At 48.8% G+C, this 22,795-nt stretch overlaps 1 protein-coding gene across 1 annotated transcript in view; it reads left to right on the top strand.

The window, feature by feature from the left end:
• The window catches only part of LOC148517326 (F-actin-monooxygenase MICAL2-like), a 122,822-nt gene that overhangs the window by 63,257 nt on the left and 36,770 nt on the right, over window positions 1-22,795 (top strand). The window contains exons 8-9 of the mRNA XM_088478837.1: window positions 12,462-12,554; window positions 17,978-18,071. Coding sequence (XP_088334963.1) covers window positions 12,462-12,554; window positions 17,978-18,071 — 187 coding nt within the window. The remainder of the gene's footprint in view (window positions 1-12,461; window positions 12,555-17,977; window positions 18,072-22,795) is intronic.

Raw genomic sequence — 22,795 nt, 5'->3', positions numbered from 1 at the left:
CGAGCTGTCGATGGTGATTGACAGCTCGCCCCATTTGGTAGGCGTGGCCGGGGGGTGGCATCACAAACGGAGGCGTTCCCAAGCGAACGCCTACCTTTTGTGGGCGGCCCCATTGACATCACCAGTGATGTCAGTGGGAGAGCTTCTGTCTCTATTAGAGCCAGAAGCTCTCTGGGACTTGCGGCCATGAGACCCTACCACAAGGGTCTCGTCGCAAGCCCGATGGTCGCGATGGTCTTGACCATCGCGACCACCTTCCTGGTCGCTCACTATATCTTTGGGTGGTCACCCTCAGCTATGCGAGTGGCCAAGAGGCCGCACAATAAAAAAAAAAATAACGCCCAGATTCAGAGCGAGCGCTCTTTCAGAGCGTCCGGCTCTGAATCAGGGTCTTTATGCATGCAGAGCATGCCTTGTTTTCCAGATAAGTAATGTCAGACACTTTTATTGCGCGTCGACTTTTAACCCTTGAAACATCTTGCGTCTTCCTGACATTTACATAACCCTTGGATGTGGGATTACGCTGTGGAAATATGGCGTTAAAGGGTCACAGCGTGTGATTTTCAAACTCCAATTTATTTCTAACCTTGGTGCTTGTTAGAAACTATTTACCAAGCGCACAATTAAACTTTTCTGCTGAAAGAACGAGGCCTTGTCAGACAACACCGCGCAGATTCTAAGGGAAGAGTTGAAAGGAAACTATTAATTCACCTGTGCAAAGCGGTTAATGCGGCTGTGACAGTTACGGCGCTGAGGGGAGGCGACGGAGCGCACATTTTGTTTCTGCGGAATACAATTGTTTTCCTTGTACCTATTGTGATCCTTCAAGGATGCCTTCACAAATAAGGTTATAATGTTCTAATCCATGTTATTCCATCAGTCCAGTGTTAGCACACATTGTCATAGACAGATAGAGGCTGGTGTCCTTGCAGACTGCTTATACCATATAAGGGTGTAAGACCCACAGTATACCAGGCTGCAAACTCTCATTTCACATTCATTGTAATAACCCAGATGTCTGTATAGTTTCCAGGTGCATGGCAATGTGTCCGATACACTGGGATGGAACAATGATTTCTAGTTTTACAGCTGATCACATACATGGAAACTAGAAGAACGCATTTTCTAGAAGGTTGCTCTTGGCAATAAGCGTGGCAGCTCGTAAAACAATACTGCAGGAATGGATCTCGACTTCTTCCCCATCTTTTGTAATATTTAAGACAAAATGATTGAACATCTTTTGAATGGATTGGGTGGAGGTAGTCTTAGAAAAGGAAACTAAAGTAGAGACATTTTTTGATATGTGGGCGTCATATACAGTATATCTACGTTATCTCAGTTATGCCACCTCAAATTTATTATAGTGTGAAAGATACATCTTGGTTTATACTTCAGACCATCGGTAATGATCCCCCAACTGATATCAATTCTATCACTACCTAATGTGTTTATACAGGACGCAAGAGGGGATCTGGTTCCTCCTGGGGGTGGGGGGGGGGATCGAGAGAGAGGTTCTATTTATTTATTTTTGGGGGTTGTTTCTTTCTTTCCTTTTAGTTTATATTTGTTTTTGGTTGTATTTGTCAGACGTTGAAAGTCTCATATATTATTTGGAGCACTGTATTGATTTATATATATAAAGATGCATGCTGTGACTTCACGAAAAGTACTATCACGAAGCATTTGTCTGAATATTATAGTTCTCTAGTGATTGGGATGTTAATATTTTATGTTCATAATGATAATATTCTGTGTATGTATTGTGTCCCGTGTAACTACATACTTTTCGTGAGACTTATTTTGTCTTTTTATTTGTGAATATCTGCAATGTCTCAATAAGAATTGTTTGAAAAAACAAAACACATTTTCTTCTTTAGGGTCCATAGGGCTCCACAGGGAGACAATGGGGTGTAGGTGGTGGATAGGAGGACTGGATACCAAACAGTTAAGCTCCTGCTATCCCAGGATGCTTCGGTCCTTCCCCCCTATACCCCGCCCACAGCCTGAGGCAATCAGTTTGTCTTGGTGTCCGGCAGGAGCTGGGTCACTGTTATAACAGTGGGGCTGCTTTAAGCTTTATTTTATTTTATTTCTTTTAGCTTCAAGACAGAAAAGCAGCAGGAGACAGTCCTTCATCTGTGCTGCTGCTCCATCATCCCTTCGCGGTGCTGCAACTCCAGCACTCAGCTTGTTACTTTCGGTGGGACACCGGGGTCCTTGCTAGCGGGCTCCTCGGGCGGTCCCCAGACTGCAGCCGGGTCACAGGGCGACAGATAAGGCGGGTTGTTGCTTGCAGCATACCGTGTCTAGCGCAGTCATACCTTCGGTCTCTGGAGACAGACTGTGGGTGCTGATGTGGACACCGGTCCGTCCGGGACTCCGCTAGACCACCAGGGCTAACATTACTGGCGCAAGAGGCAAGGGAACCGGTGGTTAATGTCAGCTTAGGGGAGGTCAGCTTCCTGTTTCTGCGGCCCCTCCCCCAGCTTAGAGCGCCATTCCACCGCGGTCTTGCCGCCTCTGAGCTGCTCCTCCTCCCCCCGCCCCCTCAGAGACCTCTGGCGGCCATTTTATAAACAGCAGCCACAGCTCTCTCCAGGAACGCTGGGTCCAGTCTCCTCACATACCTCTCCTAGGAGCCAGGTAATGTCGCGCTGTAACCTACCAGCCACTGCGGTCTGAGTAGTTGATGTTAGTGCCCATTGCAGTTATATTTATATTCTGCATTATATGTGACGTATGCTAGCGCTGCTGTCTGTGTTTAACTCTCTCTGCTGTCAGCGTATGACTTTCCATTTTCTTTCACAATAACCCTGGAATACCGGTGTATAGGGGGTTCCCTGTACTTCACATTTACTTGTATTTGTGAAGGCTGTCACATACTGTGTGGTTACACGCTGCTCAGTACCATATTGTGTGCTGTGCTATCCTGCAGCTATGTCTAGCAAAGGTAAGGGTAACAAGCAGGCTGCTGAACAGGGGCGTAACTAGAACTTTTTGGACCCCATAGCAACATTTTTAAGGGGGCCCCCTAACTTAGGTCTTACACAATAACCACAGTAGTTCCCCTAAAACATTAAATGCCCACTGTAATGGTGCCCCTTATGCAATGCCCACTATAATGGTGCCCCTTACTCAGTGCCCCCAGTAGTGAGCCCCCTGTAGTTGCCCCCAGTAATGAGCCCCCTATAATGCCCCCAGTAGTGAGCCCCCAGTAGCTGCCCCCAGTAGTGACCCCCTGTAATGCCCCCAGTAGCGAGATCCCAGTAGTTGCCCCCAGTAGTGAGATTCCCAGTAGTTGCCCCCAGTAGTGATCCCCCTGTAATGCCCCCAGTAGTGAGCCCCCTGTAGCTGCCCCCAGTAGTGAGCCCCCAGTAGCGAGCCCCCTGTAATGCCCCCAGTAGCGAGATCCCAGTAGCTGCCCCCTGTAGCTGCCTCCAGTAGTGAGCCCCCTGTAATGCCCCCAGTAGTGACCCCCTGTAGCTGCCCCCAGTAGTGAGCCCCCAGTAGCTGCCCCCTGTAGCTGCCTCCAGTAGTGAGCCCCATGTAGCTGCCCCCAGTAGTGAGCCCCCTGTACCTGCCTCCAGTAGTGAGTCCCCTGTAGCTGCCCCCAGTAGTGAGATCCCAGTAGCTGCCCCCTGTAGTCGCACACACACAAAAAAAAAAAACACTTACCTTTATCCCCGCTCCTGTGAAGCCGCCGTCCGCCCCGGCGCCCGCTCCTCGGCACTATCGGAGTGACGTCATGACGTCACTCCCATAGTGCACTGCAGGACCTGGAAGACGGAGTAAGCTCCGTCCTCCGGCTGCCTCCGGGGGTTTGAATAGGAGCCGGGCGTCGCTGGTAACACAATCTCAGCGGGCGCGTGGCATATGGAGGGTGCAGGGGGTGCGATCGCTGGGCCGGGCCCCGTAGCAACCGCACCCCCTGCACCCTCCATAGTTACGCCACTGCTGCTGCACCTATACTGCTCTCTTGCAGGTCCTGTTCAGCAGGCTTAACCCAGGAGGATTTAATTCAGGATGGGCTATGTGCAACTTGTTATAATACACCAGGCCAACCGGCCCCTCCAGCCCCTGCTCAGGAACCCCCCTGGGCTTCTCACAGGTGTCAGCTACAATTGCAGAAAGCCTAGCAGTCCCAGCAGTAATTCCTCCTATAGTTACCACAACAGGTACAGGCGATACCTGTACCTCCTATGCCTCCTCCATGGGTAGACCTGCTTTCTACCTCAGTTTAGCGGCTACTTCTACAGCTTTTCAACAATTGTTGGAAAGTGAGAGACCCTTACCCAGTAATACTACTAAGCGTACTGTGCTATCCTCACTGTCTACACAGCTCTCAGATTCTGAGGTGTCATCTGGGGAGTCAGAAGACGCAGATCTCTCTCACTGAGTCCCCCTCAGACAGAAAGTGGTTTTACCGGAATTTCCTCACTCTGATCCGCTTTCTGAGCTCATGAGCAAAGCATGGAATAAGCCAAGTAAAAGGTTTCAGCCCCCAAATGCCCTGGTTTCTTTTACCCTATTCCAGCAGCTGATTGCACTGAATGGGAAGCTCCCCCTGTAGATTCCCATATGACGCGTTTAGTTACAAGCTCTACTTTACCTAATCCTACAGCATCCTCCCTAAAGAACACGACAGATAGGAAAATTGAAGCTTGCCTCAAATCTGTATGTTCTCTTACAGGAGCTATTACTCGTCCAGCAATGGCCACTGCCTGGGTGGCAAAAGGCACTGAGAGCTGGGCAGATGCTCTAGAGCAGTGGTTCTCAAACTCGGTCCTCAGGACCCCACACAGTTCACTTTTTGTAGGTCACCCAGCAGGTGCACAGGTGTATTCATTACTCACTGACGCATTTTAAAAGATCTACAGGTGCAGCTAACTATTTCACTAGTAATTATGTGAGGAGACCTGCAAAACATGCACTGTTTGGGGTCCTGAGGACCGAGTTTGAGAACCTGTGCTATAGAGGACACATTTCACTCTGATGCCTCCAGGGAACAGCTGTCCTATATCTCGGACAACAGGGATGCAGCCTCCTATTTGGGAGAAGCGACTTTGGATACTGGTCTCCTGGATTCCAAGGCATCTGCTACTTGGTATCCCGCCATATCATCTAACTTCATTCATGAAAGGCCGACATGGACTCTTAAGAAGGCCTTGGAATCACTGACTTACATTGGGGAGATTTCTCCCTGCTGAAATTCCAGCACTAATCAGCATCTAATTCTCCTGTGTATATGTTAGCACCTGTTTCTGTACTGAAACTCCAGCACTAATAAGTTTCTATTCTTCTTTGTATATGTCAACACCTGTCTTTGTGCTGAGACTCCAGTTTAACAACTCCTGCAACAGTATGCGTACTCAGCACAACAGCTGTGTAGTGATTCCAAGTGACTTTCCTATGTCTGCATCTGAATCACCAGCGTGTGCACTCAGTACCCTATCCTGCATCTGGATCCCAAGTGCCCCCAGTACCCTATCCGGCGTCTGGATCCCAAGTGCCCCCAGTACCCTATCCTGCTTCTGGATTCCAAGTGCCCTCAGTATCCTGTCCTGGACACTCAATACACACTCTCTAGTCTTCGTGATATTTCCCAGTTCACCTCTGCGTCTACATTCCCTGTGTTTCTCAGAGCAAGTCTGCATCTGGAACCCCAGTATTTCATTTAGTTCTCCACGTCTTCATCTCCAGTGTTACCCAGAACAAGGCTGCATCTGGATCTCCGGTGTTTCAAAGTACATTCTGTATCTAGGCTTACTATATCTTTTCCATTGCAAATCAGCCTTAGGACCTCCCGTGTTTCCAAGAGCAAACCAGTGTCTGGATAATTTCCAGTATCTTCCAGTACCTTCTAATTTCTAGTGTTTCCCAGTGTGCTTACATTTCTAGTGTTTCCAGTACTATCTTATTCTAGTATTGTTTCCTGGTCTTCCTGCTACTCCCAGGTACCTGTCCTGAGGGCAGCGACCTGCTCACTTGGTGCGGCGAAACCCAAATCCCAATAGGAGGGGTCACTGGTGAAGACCACCAAGTGGGTTAGACTCTGGGCAGGTCTAGTAAAACCTGGGTTTGGCCGTCAGAGGAAGACTTAATCACTGTCATTCTCTCAGTTGTTTCCTAGCCACCCCAACCCCCCAAACTTTTAGTCCTCTATTGAGGAATTCCCTGAGCCGATTGTGACACCTCCACTCCATTGTCTTAGCTATGGTACCTGGGAACTTTATGGCATCTCTGGACATTCAGGATTCTTATCTACATGTACCTATAGCGCCCTCCCATTAGAGGTATCTCCAGTTTGCTGACCTACAGCTACATTTCCAATTTCAGGCACTGCCGTTTGGGCTTTCTACAGCTCTGCAGGTCTTTACCAAGATCATGGCAGTTCTGGCAGTCCACCTGCGTCGTCAGGGAATCAGACTACTCCCATACTTGGACGACCTCTTGCTCTCCAGAGGTTCTTCACCGCCATCTTCAAGTAACCATTGCCTTTCTACAGAGGCAAGGCTGGTTGATCAGCTTTAAAAAGTCTTCCCTGACCCTTTTACAAAGGATGGTACATCTGGGAGCTCTTCTGGATTCTCAGACTCAGAGAATTTTCCTGACAGCAGACAAGATCTCCGCACTGCAGCAACAAGTGCGCAAGTTACTCCACAGTCGCCGAGTGTCAATTCCACTTAAATAAAGGTCGCCCCTTTTGGATCCTGGAATGGGTACTCATCACCGTGGACGCAAGCCTCCGTGGGTGGGGCACAGTGATCGGCCAGCACTCCTTCCAAGGACGCTGGACACCAGCCGAGGAGATCTTACCAATCAACGTCCTAGAAGTCCTAGCCATCTACAGAGCCCTCACTCTGGCTCAGGATATTCTTCAGGGCAGGCCAGTACCAATACAGTCCGACAATGCCACAGCGGTGGCCTACCTCAATCACCAGGGAGGCACTCGAAGTCGTGGCCTCACAACACAACCACAAGCTTCCAGTGTATGGGTCCAGCACAAGGAACCTCGAAGCAGCCTTCGTGGATGCCTTGTCAGTGAAGTGGACCTTCCATATGGTGTACCTCTTCCAACCAGTCTCCCTTCTTCCTCAGGTCCTTCAGCAGTTCAAGCAAGAAGGGGGCATGGTCCTGTTGGTAGCTCCGGCTTGGCCCAGACACCATTGGTTACTTCGATCTTCAAAGTCTCTCCAGAGATGCTCCTCTCCAACTTCCTCAACTGCTGGACCTGTTGTCTCAGGGTCCCTGTCTACATGTGGATCTGGCCTGTCTGTCTGACGGTGTGGCTCTTGAGACATCCCTCCTAAGGTCCAAAGGGTTTTCTTGCTCCGCGGGCCAGACCATGCTCAGAACGCGTAAGCCGGCCTCTGCCCGGATCTATCACTGGGTGTGGCATACATACTTCCAGTGTTGTGCTATCAGAAGCTATGACCCTCAGGTTTTTCGGGTTTCTCGGATCCTTGCCTTCTTTCAAGCTGAATTGGATCTCGGACTCCGCCTGGCCTCTCTGAAGGTGCACGTCTTTGCTCTGTCCATCTGGTTCCATCGCAGAATTGCTCCACTCGGCAGGTGAGGTCTCATTGGATGTGGTCCGTGCTCTGAGGATCTATGTGGACAGTAAGTGTTCCATCAGGAAAACGGATTCCCTCTTTGTCCTATAGAAGGGCTGGCCAGCTAATAAACAGACTCTATCTAGATGGCTTCACATGACTATCTCACAGGCTTACTCCCAGGCTGGTCTTCCTGTGCCGGTTACTATCTCTGCTCATTCTACTCGCTCTGTGGGTCCCTCGTGGGCAGCCCTCCGTGGCACATCTGCGGAACAACTGTGCAAGGCGGCCACGTGGTCTTCTGTCCACAGCTTTCTTAGGTTCTATGCCTTTGATACATTTGCCTGTCAGGATGCTTCATTTGGACGCCGCAGAGCTCACTATCGGCCTTTGTACTTGTCATGATCAGATACCCGGCTGTACCCCTTGTTGTGAGGCCCCCACGAGCTCACTATCAGTGTCTGTATTTATCATTATTATTATTATTAACAGTTTCTTATATAGCGCAGCATATTCCGTTGCGCTTTACAATTGGAAACATTGATAGAACAAAACAGGGTAATAACAGACAGACATAGAGGTAAGAGGGCCCTGCTTGCAAGCTTACAATCTATAGGGAAACAGGCATTGATACACAAGGATAGGTGCTATATATATTGCAATTTGGTCTGGCCAGAATGCAGAGTTTCTTGGTGGCTGCTTGATCCAGTCACACAGGAATGTCGGCAAAATGTCAGGATGATGTGAGAGAAAGACGATGTGTGAGGTTATGTGAGGACTGTGAGAGGGGATGTGATAAGACATGGAAGCTATGAAGGTTATGTGGTCGGTTCTGGAATCTGATAAGCTTGTCTGAAGAGGTGAGTTTTCAGGGAACGCTTGAAGGATTGAAGAGTAGAGGTAAGTCCTATTGTGTGTGGTAAGGCATTCCATAGAGTGGGTGCAGCCCGAAGTAAGTCCTGTAACCATAAATGGGAGCAAGTAACGCGCGGGGATGAGAGACGCAGATCTTGTGCTGAGCGGAGAGGTCGGGTTGGGAGATATTTTGAGATGAGTGAAGAGATGTATGTTGGTGTAATTCGGTTAATGGCCTTATGTGTAAGTAACAGTATTTTGTATTGAATACGGTAGAAAACCGGCAACCAATGGAGGGACTGACAGAGCGGGGCAGCAGACGATGAACGTTTGGCAAGGAAGATAAGCCTCACAGCTGCATTAATAATGGATTGTAATGGCGATGGCCTGTTTTTGGGAAGACCAGTAAGGAGACTATTGCAATAGTCAGTGCGGGAAATAATGAGTGCATGGATTAGAGTATTTGCAGTATCTTGCGTGAGATATGGTCAAATTTTGTATATGTTTTTTAGATGTATGTAACATGATTTTGAGACAGATTGAATGTGGGGAACAAAGGACAGTTCAGAGTCAAGGATGACACCAAGGCAGCGAGCTTGTGGGGTGGGGTGGATTGTTGAGTTATCAACAGTTATAAAGAGATCAGATTGGTAACTGTTATTGGTCGGTGGAAATATAATTAATTCTGTTTTAGAAATATTAAGTTTCAGGTAGCGAGGTGACATCCAAGATGAAATGGCAGAAAGACATTCAGTGACACGGACCAATATAGATGGTGATAAATCTGGAGAGGATAGGTAGATTTGAGTATCATCCGCATACAGATGGTACTGAAATCCAAAAGAGTGGATTAGTTTGCCAAGAGAGGTGGTATAGATTGAGAATAGCAAAGGACCTAAGACAGAGCCTTGTGGTACTCCAACTGATAGAGGTAGCGAAGAGGAGGCAGAATCAGAAAAACGAACAGAAAAAGAGCGACCAGATAGGTAGGAAGAGAACCAAGAAAGAGCTGTGTCCTTAAGACCTAGGGATTGTAATGTTTGTACGAGAAGAGAGTGGTCAACAGTGTCAAAAGCAGCAGAGAGATCTAGAAGAATTAGGAGTGAGTAATGGCCTTCAGCCTTGGCAGTGACCAAATCATTTACTACCTTAGTCAGTGCTGTCTCTGTGGAGTGCTGGGAATGAAAGCCAGACTGAAGTGGGTCCAATAAGTTGTGGGTGTAAAGAAAGTGTGTGAGGCGGGTGTAGACAAGTCTCTCCAGTAGCTTGGATGGGCATGGGAGCTGGGAGATAGGACGGTAATTTGAGAGAGTGTTAGGGTCAGAATTTTGTTTTTTCAGAATGGGAGTAATCACTGCATGCTTGAACAGTGATGGAAAGTTGCCAGTAGAGAGAGAGAGATTACAGATTTTAGTTAGGGTTGGGATGAGCACATGAGACAGAGCTTTACTAATTTGTGAGGGTATAGGATCTAGAGGAGAGGTAATAGAGTAGGAGGATGAGAAGAGTGTAGATACTTCATCTTCATTTGTGGGGTAAAATGAAGAGAATGTGCCAGAGGGTTCAGGTAGGGAATTGAGTAGGTCACTAGCTGAGGAAGAGAATAACATTTCATTTTGAATATTATCAATCTTGTCCTTGAAATAGGAGGCAAGATCTTGTGCACAGATAGTAGCAGGTGGTTTGGGTGAGGGAGGGGTAAGAAGCAGTTTAAATGTAATAAAAAGTCGCTTGGGGTTAGAGGCTTGAGCAGAGATAAGAGATTGGAAATACGTTTGTTTGGCAGTGTCCAGAGCAGTACGATAAGAGTTGTAGATAGACTTATATGTGAGGAAGTCACTTGGAGTGCGAGACTTTCGCCACTGACGTTCTACTTTACCTGAGAGTTTTTGTAGATGCCTTGTTAAGTTAGAATGCCACGGTTGACGTCTAAGTCTACGCGGAGTGTGATGGGTAGCTGGAGCTACTTCATCGAGGGCTTTTACTAGGATCTGGTTTAGGTATGATGCAGCAGTCTCAGGAGAAGTGAGTGCAGATATTGGTGAGAGTCATTGTTGTAGAGAGGTAGATAGTTGTTGAAAGTTATTTGCATTAATATTTCTGTGGGTTTTAGGAGGTAAATGTGAGTGACGGTACCTCTGGGAGAACTGTGAATGTGACAGATTGGGAGAGTAATATTCCTACCCCACCTCCTTTACAATTACTAGGCCTGGATGTGTGTGAGAAGTGTAGGTTACCATGTGAAAGTGCAGCAGGGGAGACAGTGTCTGATTGTGTTAGCCATGTTTCTGTTATTGCCAGAAGGTTGAGGTTAGTTGAAATAAAGAGGTCGTGGATGGATGTTAGCTTATTGCAGACAGCGTGCATTCCATAAAGCACATGTTAGTGACTTGGATGGTGAAGGTAGGCACGCAATGTTTATGAGGTTAGCTGGATTTATAGCTCGTTGTGGGTGTGGCATGTGGGTCGGGCCTGGATTTGGAGATATGTCAGCAGCTAATAGAAGCAGCAGGAGAGAGATATAAATATATTTGTGGGATTTGTATGACAGATTTTTATGGCCAGAGGTTGTGGATGTTATTGTCAATGTGTATAGATAAGTTAAAAGCTCATATGTGTTTGTAAGAGAAGAGGAAAGTACTGAGGCAGCAATATGTACAAAAGGATGAGCTGCAGGGAGAGTAAAGGATGTAGTAGCCTTAGAGAGGATTCCATGGAGTGAGATTATAAAAAGAAGTTTCTGATACATTTTTTCAAAACACTAAAAAATGTACAACACACAAACTACTGGTAAGGAATGATACTGTAATTACCTTGTCGTAGATGTTGTTCAACTGTTTGTTAACTGTTATATAAATTACACTTTGTGTTATAACACACTTAGGGCCTGATTCAGACCCACTCGCGAGCGGCTGTCCGCTCGCAAGTGGGTCGATGTTCTGGACTGAGCATGCGCACGACGGAGGGAGCTCCGTCGTGCGCATGCGCCAGACGCGACGAGCGAAGGAAAGTCCTTCGCTCGTTGTGTCTGATCAAAGGGGGCGTGCTGTCGATGTTGATTGACAGCACGCCCCCTTTGGTAGGCGTGCCGGGGGCGTGCCTCCCTGACGGGGGCGTTCCCACGGGAACGCCTCCCGTCAGAAGCCGGCCCACTGACATCACTAGTGATGTCAGTGGGAGTGATTTTGGCTCTGATAGAGCCAAAATCACTCCGGAGCTTGCGGTTGAAAACCTCAACCGCAGGCTCCGGCACGCAGATTCGATGGTCGCAATGGTCACGACCATCGCGCCCATCAAAATGCACGCTCGTATAGCCTGTGGGTGGTGACCCACAGCTATACGAGCGTCCAGGAGGACGCTCCATTTTCATGGAGGGCGGCCCTCATTCAGAGCGTGCGCTCTGCTCAGAGCGTACGGCTCTGAATGAGGGCCTTAGTGCTTAGAATACACGGCTGCCATCGTCATCCACAGCTGCCTCTATACTGATTCTAAACTTAAAGTAAGTCTGATTGAGACATGCTACAGCTGAGCACAAATGTTCACTAATCAATGAAGAAATTTGGCACTGGGTTTGTGTAAACACAAGCAGTATCCTACCATAAACTAGGCATCACTGAGCAACACCCCCCACCCAGGTAATACAAAATACATTCAAGTCATTACATCTAAATCTTTGCAAACAGAATTAAATTCCATTATGCAGAAATGTAAGACATACTTTTTAAAATCCAAACAGCTGATCTGAGTGATTGCAAAGCACTAGTTAGAATGCTCAGATACCCGGCTGTACCCCTTATTGTGATGTCATGATAACCCTAATGCATATGTTGACATTTATAATGTTAACATTTTACCCATGTCGACGTCATAACTGCTGACGTTCTAGTTTTGGCATTGTGAATGGCTGCGTGTTATCTATATCTGCTTCCAGGCTGTACATTTCAGGCTATTAGTAACAGTCCCAGACTCCCCGTATGTACAGGATGTATGTAAGCTGTGTCGCTGGGTAACTAGCACTTACACCAAACATTACACTGTCTCCCATTATGTCAGAGCACCCGGGCTTCCAAACATAGGAGAAAGCTGGAGAGAGAGGCCAGACTGAAGGCTAAACAGGAGGAGCTGAAGAGGCTACACAAGGCTCAGGTGAGTCAGATATTCGCTGCTTCTCCTGTGCCAGCATTTGCAGCATAGTGCCAGGGATGCCTACATCACGGCACAACCTCGGGGCAGGGGATGTGCTACTGTGCCGTTCCTCTGCTTACACGATAATAAAATAGAGTCGGTCCATGATAAACCTGAGGGTATTACAGAGGAGATGCCAGGCCATTAATGCCCACCACAGAGTATATCACAGCCGCACCGCGCACACCTTAGTGAATACGGACCTGACAGAGGCTTTTTTGTTATACCTGTTGCTGTGTTTTTTGTTTTTTTTTATGACAAATCGCCAGAACCTGCCAGAAAATCAGCTGCTTTAATCGCTAGAATGTCAGAAAGTGAAATGACAATAAGGAAATAGACTTTTCTATTATGGAGAGACTAAGCGCTTGGGGTTAAATCTCTGATGTGTTTTCTATAAAGAGAAAAAAAAGAATTTATCCCATAACTTTGACCTCGACCAGAAATTCTGCTCGGTACCAGTCATATAATGGGATAATAAAACCGGTTTCCAGGGCGGCCTTGGTGAGACCTGCATTGTTCCCCAAGGACTCCGAGTCCTAACGTGGTTACACTAGAATAAAGCCGGTATGAGAACTACAGATGTGTCCACACACATCTTACTTCCTAGTGCGCTAAACAGCCTCCCGAGTCGCGACATGCGTGCCTTGACTCATTAGCACAGAGCGTCTTTTCATGCGACTTTTTGTCTTCAAATGCTTCTTATTCACGGGATGCACGAGCAGCTTATGGTGATTAAAATGATATGCAGCATTCCTATATTCTGTGTGTGTGACTGCGGGTATATCTGCATGCCTATATTCTGTGTGTGTGACTGCTGGTGTATCTGTATTCCTATATTCTGTGTGTGTGACTGCGGGTGTATCTGCATGCCTATATTCTGTGTGTGTGACTGCGGGTGTATCTGCATGCAAAATGCTACATTACAGTGTCACAGCTGCTGACACTGTAACATAGCATTTCATATGCAGATACACCCGCAGTCACACACACAGAATATAGGCATGCAGATACACCCGCAGTCACACACACAGAATATAGGAATACAGATACACCCGCAGTCACACACACAGAATATAGGCATGCAGATACACCCGCAGTCACACACAGAATATAAGCATGCAGATACACCCGCAGTCACACACACAGAATATAGACATGCAGATACACCCGCAGTCACACACAGAATATAGACATGCAGATACACCCGCAGTCACACACAGAATATAGGAATGCTGCATATCATTTTAATCACAATAAGCTGCTCGTGCATCCCGTGAATAAGAAGCATTTGAAGACAAAAAGTTGCATGAAAAGACGCTCTGCGCTGTCGAGTCACAAAGGCGCTCACGTATTATATTCAACACAACTTGTAGCGCACGGAGGTAAGATATATGTGGACACTTCTGTATCTCTGCAAGACCCGAGCGGCAGAGGTGGCGTTACTGCAGTTCTGTATGTGGCAGAGAGACACTAAGTACACACAGTCACACAATAAGGGTGGCGTTACTGCAATTCTGTATGTGGCAGAGAGACACTAAGTACACACAGTCACACAATAAGGATGGAGTTACTGCAGTTCTGTATGTGGCAGAGAGACACTAAGTACACACAGTCACACAATAAGGGTGGCGTTACTGCAGTTCTGTATGTGGCAGAGAGACACTAAGTACACACAGTCACACAATATGGGTGGAGTTACTGCAATTCTGTATGTGGCAGAGACATTAAGTACACACAGTCACACAATATGGGTGGAGTTACTGCAGTTCTGTATGTGGCAGAGAGACACTAAGTACACACAGTCACACAATAAGGGTGGCATTACTGCAGTTCTGTATGTGGCAGAGAGACACTAAGTGCACACAGTCACACAATAAGGGTGGAGTTACTGCAGTTCTGTATGTGGCAGAGAGACACTAAGTACACACAGTCACACAATAAGGATGGAGTTACTGCAGTTCTGTATGTGGCAGAGAGACACTAAGTACACACAGTCACACAATAAGAATGGAGTTACTGCAGTTTTGTATGTGGCAGAGAGACACTAAGTACACACAGTCACACAATAAGGGTGGAGTTACTGCAGTTCTGTATGTGGCAGAGAGACACTAAGTACACACAGTCACACAATAAGGATGGAGTTACTGCAGTTCTGTATGTGGCAGAGAGACACTAAGTACACACAGTCACACAATAAGGGTGGCGTTACTGCAGTTCTGTATGTGGCAGAGAGACACTAAGTACACACAGTCACACAATAAGGGTGGCGTTACTGCAGTTCTGTATGTGGCAGAGAGACACTAAGTGCACACAGTCACACAATAAGGGTGGAGTTACTGCAGTTCTGTATGTGGCAGAGAGACACTAAGTACACACAGTCACACAATAAGGATGGAGTTACTGCAGTTCTGTATGTGGCAGAGAGACACTAAGTGCACACAGTCACACAATAAGGGTGGAGTTACTGCAGTTCTGTATGCGGCAGAGAGACACTAAGTACACACAGTCTCACAATATGGGTGGAGTTACTGCAATTCTGTATGTGGCAGAGACATTAAATACACACAGTCACACAATATGGGTGGAGTTACTGCAGTTCTGTATGTGGCAGAGAGACACTAAGTACACACAGTCACACAATATGGGTGGAGTTACTGCAGTTCTGTATATGGCAGAGAGACACTAAGTACACACAGTCACACAATAAGGGTGGAGTTACTGCAGTTCTGTATGTGGCAGAGAGACACTAAGTACACACAGTCACACAATATGGGTGGAGTTACTGCAATTCTGTATGTGGCAGAGACATTAAGTACACACAGTCACACAATATGGGTGGAGTTACTGCAGTTCTGTATGTGGCAGAGAGACACTAAGTACACACAGTCACACAATATGGGTGGAGTTACTGCAGTTCTGTATGTGGCAGAGAGACACTAAGTACACACAGTCACACAATAAGGATGGAGTTACTGCAGTTCTGTATGTGGCAGAGAGACACTAAGTACACACAGTCACACAATAAGGGTGGAATTACTGCAGTTCTGTATGTGGCAGAGAGACACTAAGTACACACAGTCACACAATAAGGGTGGCGTTACTGCAGTTCTGTATGTGGCAGAGAGACACTAAGTGCACACAGTCACACAATAAGGGTGGAGTTACTGCAGTTCTGTATGTGGCAGAGAGACACTAAGTACACACAGTCACACAATAAGGGTGGAGTTACTGCAGTTCTGTATGTGGCAGAGAGACACTAAGTACACACAGTCACACAATAAGGAGTTACTGCAGTTCTGTATGTGGCAGAGAGACACTAAGTACACACAGTCACACAATAAGGATGGAGTTACTGCAGTTCTGTATGTGGCAGAGAAACACTAAGTACACACAGTCACACAATAAGGGTGGAGTTACTGCAGTTCTGTATGTGGCAGAGAAACACTAAGGGCCTGATTAAGAGGTGCTCGCTCTGAATCAGGGCGGATTTTTTTTTTTTTAAATCCACCTCCAGGCCGCTCGCATAGCTGTGGGTGACAGCTTCTGCGGGCGGTCTGGCGCGATCATTGGGCTTGCGACTAGAACCTTGTGGTAGGGTCTCATCCACCGCAAGCCCCAAGGAAATTTCTGCTCTAATAGAGCAGGAAGTTCACTACTGACATCACGAGTGATGTCAATAGGGCCGCCCACAAATTACAGGCATTCCTTCGGGAACGCCTCCGTTTGTGCAGCCACCCCCGCCCCCTCCCTGCCTACAAAATAAGGAAGGATGGAAAGGAAGACTGAAATGAAGGAAGGAAGAATGGAAAAAAAAACTGGAAGGCAGTAAAGAATGCGGAAAGGAAAGAAGGCCGGAAGGAAATTAGGCAGTAGGGACAGAAGAATGAGACAGAATCGGGCGTTATGACTACTACGCTAGTTGGCATAGTGTATCTTACATGATGTCACTTTGCGCATGCTCAGGCTGGGTGGGCGGAATAGGGTGGGTGCAAGAGCCTGTTGTAAACCAGATGCATGACCTACTGCAGCCGACCGGAACGCATCTCCAGCTCTGCATATGGATGGAATTGCGTTATTTTTGCATGCAACTTTTTGAGTCTACAACAACTTCAGTATCTCATTCACTTAGGGCTTGGTTTAGGGATGTACGCTGTTAGAATCGCGGCTATGTCTGTGGACACAACAGCAATGCTGACATATGATGATGCCGCAGGAAGCATCAGAGGACAAAAGTCCCCCTTGACGGCATCGCAGATCCATGTGCTTCGTTCAATGCATCACCATCGCAACCATTGTTCGCGGTTTTGACCATCTGAGTGAGCTTAAGGCTGCTCAGAATAGCCGACGCAGACACTGGAGCTCATTCAGACCCGCTCGCTAGCAAGCGGCCTCTCGTTGCAGACGATGTTCGCTAATGTGCGCATGCGTGTAGTTCGCAGTGCGCGTGTGCAAGCTAGTACAGGTGATCAGAATGTGCTCACTCGCCCTGCAATGACAGCCCAGTGGAATGAGTGACAGCAGAAGCCGTTTGTGGGTGGTAACAGGGGCAGGCCAATAGTAACGGGGGAGTGGAGTTGCGGACGCAGGCGTGCCAGAGTGTTTTCACGCCGTTTCTGAGGCGTGCATAATTAACAGGCAGCGTCATAGTACACGTCACCTTGTTGATTTTTACACTGAAGTGCTCACAGTGTTTGCGGTAGGGTACTGTCAACCGTAAGCGCTGCGGTCAAATTCGATGGAACCCAATGTACCAAGGGTTGTATATACTTCCTGTAGATGACGTGCGCTAGTGGGCGGCTAAAGACAGGCTGGTGGGCATCTATAAACGCAAAGTGATCGCTCACCCAGACATAGTGGGCGTGCTTCTGCCTTGTCGTGCGAACGGCTGCCTTGACGTCACTTAGCTGAATTTCCATACGCTGGGAGCGAGCGGCCGCATATAGCGAGCGGGTCTGAATGAGCTCCACTGTCCTCGGCAATCCCAGAAAACGGGGGTGACACGCCCCCATTTTCGGCAATACTGACCGTTGCCGCTCATTCTCCGCCCACAAAACCTTGCAGCATGTCAGTCATACTGTAGCATAGGATGCGCAGATCTCCAATAATCGGAATTGTATGTAACCCAATGTGTTTGCGTAGAAATCATAATCAGGCCTTTCGCCCCCCGCTTACTGCCATGTTATTTCTGTGCTAGAGGAAACACACAGATCTTCTACTCTTACCAAACAGTGTATGATACAATCATGGCTGATATCTCGTATTTGCTGAATAGACTTCTCTGAAGGTTCAGGATGTACAGTATTGTGTTACAGGGAATTGTCACAGTGTAGCTCAGGGTCTAACTCTCTGTATAGTAACATTGTAACACGCCATTCTTTCCTTAGACAATACAGCGCCAGCTTCAGGAGACTGAAGAGAAGCAGCGAGCACTTGAGATACAAGGTGTCAAACTTGAAAAGGCTCTGCGAGGAGAAGCAGGTAAACACGTTTTATGTGCTCTGCACCGTAGCATTGTGCCCCTTCTAGAAGCTCACGTTGAATGTACAGTAAACTTAAGAAAGGAGAAAATATTATTGTAAGATGCTAGAATGTGGGTGAGCAGAGGGGTCACTGGCTAATAATCTGCCTGAGAAATGGTGATTGTTACCGTCCGTGACTCCTCAACTCGCCCATATTATAGGATCTTACACACTAAGGGCATGCGCACGTCGGAGCCGGCTCCGACGTGCGCATGCGCAAGACCCGGCTAGCGACGGCCGCTCCGTCGCTCCGGGTCTCGCACCAAAGGGGCGAGCTATCGATGTTGATTGACAGCTCGCCCCGTTTGGAAAGCAGTGATGTCAGTGGGGAGCTTCCTGCTCGATCAGAGCAGGAAGCTCCCTGGGTCTTGCGAGTGCCGAGACCCAACCTTAGGGTCTCATCGCAAGCCCCGATGGTCGCGATGGTCCTGACCATCGCGACCATCACCCTGGTCGGTCGCTAAGCTGTGGGTGGTAACCAACAGCTTAGCTAGCGACCAGGAGGCCGCACTTCAAGATGCAAGCGGCCGCCCTCAATCAGAGCAACCGCTTGCATCTAACGACTGCCTCTGAATGAGACCCTAAATCTCTTCTATGGGTATTATGTTCAGGTCACATACAATGAATAATATTCCTGACGGGAAATAAATACAAGTAGCAATGACAGATATTTAGTCATTATTTTGTCATCATTTTACATTTGTTGTAACACCTGCCCCAGTGGACCTTACACTCTATGGCCCTCATTCAGAGCCGCTCGTTAGCGGCAGTACGCTCGTTCCGAGCGATGTTTGCACAACTGCGCATGCGTACGCTTTTCAGTACGCATGCGCGAACCAGTCAGTGCGGCCGAAAATCCTTTGTACGCTATATAGCGAGTGCCTGCTATTTTGAGTGACAGAATGAGGCGTATGTGGGTGGTAACAGGGGAAGGTGCTTGAAAATGGGGAGTGGAGATCCGAACGCAGGCGTGCTTAAAGGTCAAAGCGGGCGTTTTATGGGTGTGTATATTTAAAACAGCAGCGTCATTGACCACGTCACTGGGTTATTTTATAGCCAGAACTGCACGCAAATTTGTGGTAGCAAACACCAACCACAAGAATAGCGAGCAGTTCATACGCTGGTCGATGTACTCGATTAATCTAATAAATAGCGGACATGACGTAGGATGCGTGCGGCCAGGGGGCGTTTTTATCAAATAAACGAGCGTATGTTTTGCTCGTTCGTTCAGACTTAGAGGTGTGAACAGACTGCAATGTGCGTACGGATCATTTGAATAGCCACCCCTTGTTTTTAAACGAACGACCGCAAATAGCGTCCGGCTCTGAATGAGGGCCTATATTCCCTATCACATACACACTAGGGTTAATTTGTGTTAATTTGTGTTGGGAGCCAAGTAACCTACCAGTATATGTTTGGAGTGGCATAGCGTTGGGATAATCCCAGGCGTTTTTTCGGTCACCCGACGAGAGAAGCCGAGTTACTCAGGAGAGGAGTTAGTGCCGGTCAGGAGAACGCGCAGGACTCCCCTACAACGTTACCGTAAGCGACATGAGGAAGGCGCTCCGGCGCTGGGAGCAGTACTGAGCCAGGAGGGGCCAGATGGGCAGGAGCACCCTATGGCCTATATGAGCAGGAAACTGTTACAGCGGGCGGTGGGGTATGCCACGACTGAGAAGGAGTGTTTGGCCATTGTTTGGGCTGTGAAGAAGCTCCAGCCCTATTTGTATGGCCGACATTTCACTGTGGTGACTGATCACAATCCTTTAAAGTGGCTGCAACACACCACGGGGGAGAATGACAGACTGTTGCGGTGGAGCCTTGCACTTCAGATTTATCTTATTATCCACAAGCAAGGCTCACAGCACCGCGGATGGACTGTCTCATCAGGAGGAGCATGAACCCCACGGGAACTCTCGGTAACCCCAAAGGACTGCTGGACCAAGAGCCAAATCGTTGGGACATGGCCCCTGGTGGCCATGGTGGATAGGGGGGCTGGGGGGGTGACCAGGTCCCAGAGCCAGCAACTCCCGCCCCCCTCCTCGTGGTTAATGGCGGCCACGGCACTGAAGGGGTTAACCCGGGCAGCGCCGCCATCTTCAAACTGTAGTAGGCACTAGGCGCCATGTTTTAAATGTAGTAACGGCGCTAGGCACCGGGTGTTCTTAAAAAATGTGTTTTTAATGCTGCTGCGGACGAAACTTCTCTGTGGACACGGTAGCACTGTGTTTTAACCCCTCGGTGCGCGACGCCGTGGGGGCAGGAGGAAGGAGCCTGCTAAGGACTCCACGCTGGGGACCGGGAGCTTGTTTCTCCCGGCGCCCCAGTTACACAGCAAGGCTGTGAGCCAAGCTCCCAGCACTCCAGGGCAGCAGGAAGGCTAGCCGGCTCCCTGCATGGCGCTGGTTAACCCCCGGTGCGCGGCACCAGGGACACTGTGCGCTGCCGCTGGGGGCCCGGGAGCCTAGCTCCCGGCGCCCCAGCTCCACAACACGACATGGTCGGCAGTTAACCCTTGGTGCGTTGCACCGAGGAGAGAACTGCGATAGCTGCACGCTGGGGGTCAGGAGCGCTGGCTCCCGATACCCCAGTACAGAGGAGAGGCCGGCTCCCAGTGCAGTGTGTGTGCACGCTGGGGGACCGGAAGAGCCAGCTCCCCACACCCAGCGCTGTGAGCAGGCAACAGGGGAGAGCCCCAGCAGTCCAGGGCTAGAGCTGAGTGCTGGGCAGTGTAAAATGTATGTAATAAATGTATTTATAATGACCTGTGCAGCACTGAGCCAGGACAGGAGCTCCTCCAACCAATACTGGACAACTTGGGACCGATGACACGGTGCATTATCCTGCTACAATATTACATTGTTACGGGGATACATGAAGTCCATGAAGGGCTGCAAATGGTCATTAAGCAATGCAGTGTAACGGCTACCGGTCATTGACGTGTTCAGGTGTGCCAGTGGACACAACCCATGCCACGTAACACTCCCCACACCATTATAAAACCACCATCAGCCTGCACTATGCCCTTTTGACAACTGGGATCCATGGAGTCATGGGGTCTGTGCCACACCTGAACCCTACTATCAGCCCAGAACAACACATGTTGCCAGTCCTCCGGGGTCCAATTAGTGATGTCACGAGCCCAGGTGAGGCGCTGTGTCCGGTGTAGTGGTGGTAACAGGGGCACTCTGGTGGGTCTTCTGCTCCCATATCCCAGGAAAGCTGAAGAACTGTGACCTGCTGGATATGTGTCTGGTACCTCCCGCACTGACTGCTGGATATGTGTCTGTACCTCCTGCACTGACTGCTGGATATGTGTCTGTACCTCCTGTACTGACTGCTGGATATGTGTCTGTACCTCCCGCACTGACTGCTGGATATGTGTCTGTACCTCCTGCACTGACTGCTGGATATGTGTCTGTACCTCCTGCACTGACTGCTGGATATGTGTCTGTACCTCCCACACTGACTGCTGGATATGTGTCTGTACCTCCTGCACTGACTGCTGGATATGTGTCTGTACCTCCTGCACTGACTGCTGGATATGTGTCTGTACCTCCTGTACTGACTGCTGGATATGTGTCTGTACCTCCCGCACTGACTGCTGGATATGGGTCTGTACCTCCTGCACTGACTGCAGGATATGTGTCTGTACCTCCTGCACTGACTGCTGGATATGTGTCTGTACCTCCTGCACTGACTGCTGGATATGTGTCTGTACCTCCCGCACTGACTGCTGGATATGTGTCTGTACCTCCTGCACTGACTGCTGGATATGTGTCTGGTACCTCCTGCACTGACTGCCGGATATGTGTCTGTACCTCCTGCACTGACTGCTGGATATGTGTCTGTACCTCCTGCACTGACTGCTGGATACACGTCTGAACCTCCCGCACTGACTGCTTGATATGTGTCTGTACCTCCCGCACTGACTGCTGGATATGGGTCTGTACCTCCTGCACTGACTGCTGGATATGGGTCTGTACCTCCTGCACTGACTGCTGGATACACGTCTGTACCTCCTGCACTGACTGCTGGATACACGTCTGTACCTCCCGCACTGACTGCTGGATATGGGTCTGTACCTCCCGCACTGACTGCTGGATATGTCTCTGTACCTCCCGCACTGACTGCTGGATATGTGTCTGTACCTCCCGCACTGACTGCTGGATGTGTGTCTGTACCTCCTGCACTGACTGCTCGATATGTGTCTGTACCTCCCGCACTGACTGCTGGATATGGGTCTGTACCTCCTGCACTGACTGCTGGATATGCGTCTGTACCTCCTGCACTGACTGCTGGATATGCGTCTGTACCTCCTGCACTGACTGCCGGATATGTGTCTGTACCTCCTGCACTGACTGCCGGATACGCGTCTGTACCTCCTGCACTGACCTGCCGGATATGTGTCTGTACCTCCTGCACTGACTGCTGGATACGCGTCTGGTACCTCCTGCACTGACTGCTGGATATGGGTCTGTACCTCCCGCACTGACTGCTGGATATGGGTCTGTACCTCCCGCACTGACTGCTGGATATGTGTCTGTACCTCCCGCACTGACTGCTGACTGCTGGATATGGGTCTGTACCTCCCGCACTGACTGCTGGATATGTGTCTGTACCTCCCGCACTGACTGCTGGATATGGGTCTGTACCTCCCGCACTGACTGCCAAATATGTGTC

The sequence above is a fragment of the Taudactylus pleione genome, unplaced genomic scaffold, assembly GCF_031769625.1.
Source record: "Taudactylus pleione unplaced genomic scaffold, aTauple2 ptg000221l, whole genome shotgun sequence".
NCBI lineage: Eukaryota > Metazoa > Chordata > Amphibia > Anura > Myobatrachidae > Taudactylus > Taudactylus pleione.
Note: the sequence above shows the minus strand (reverse complement) of the source record. Positions and strands in the feature narration are given on the sequence as shown.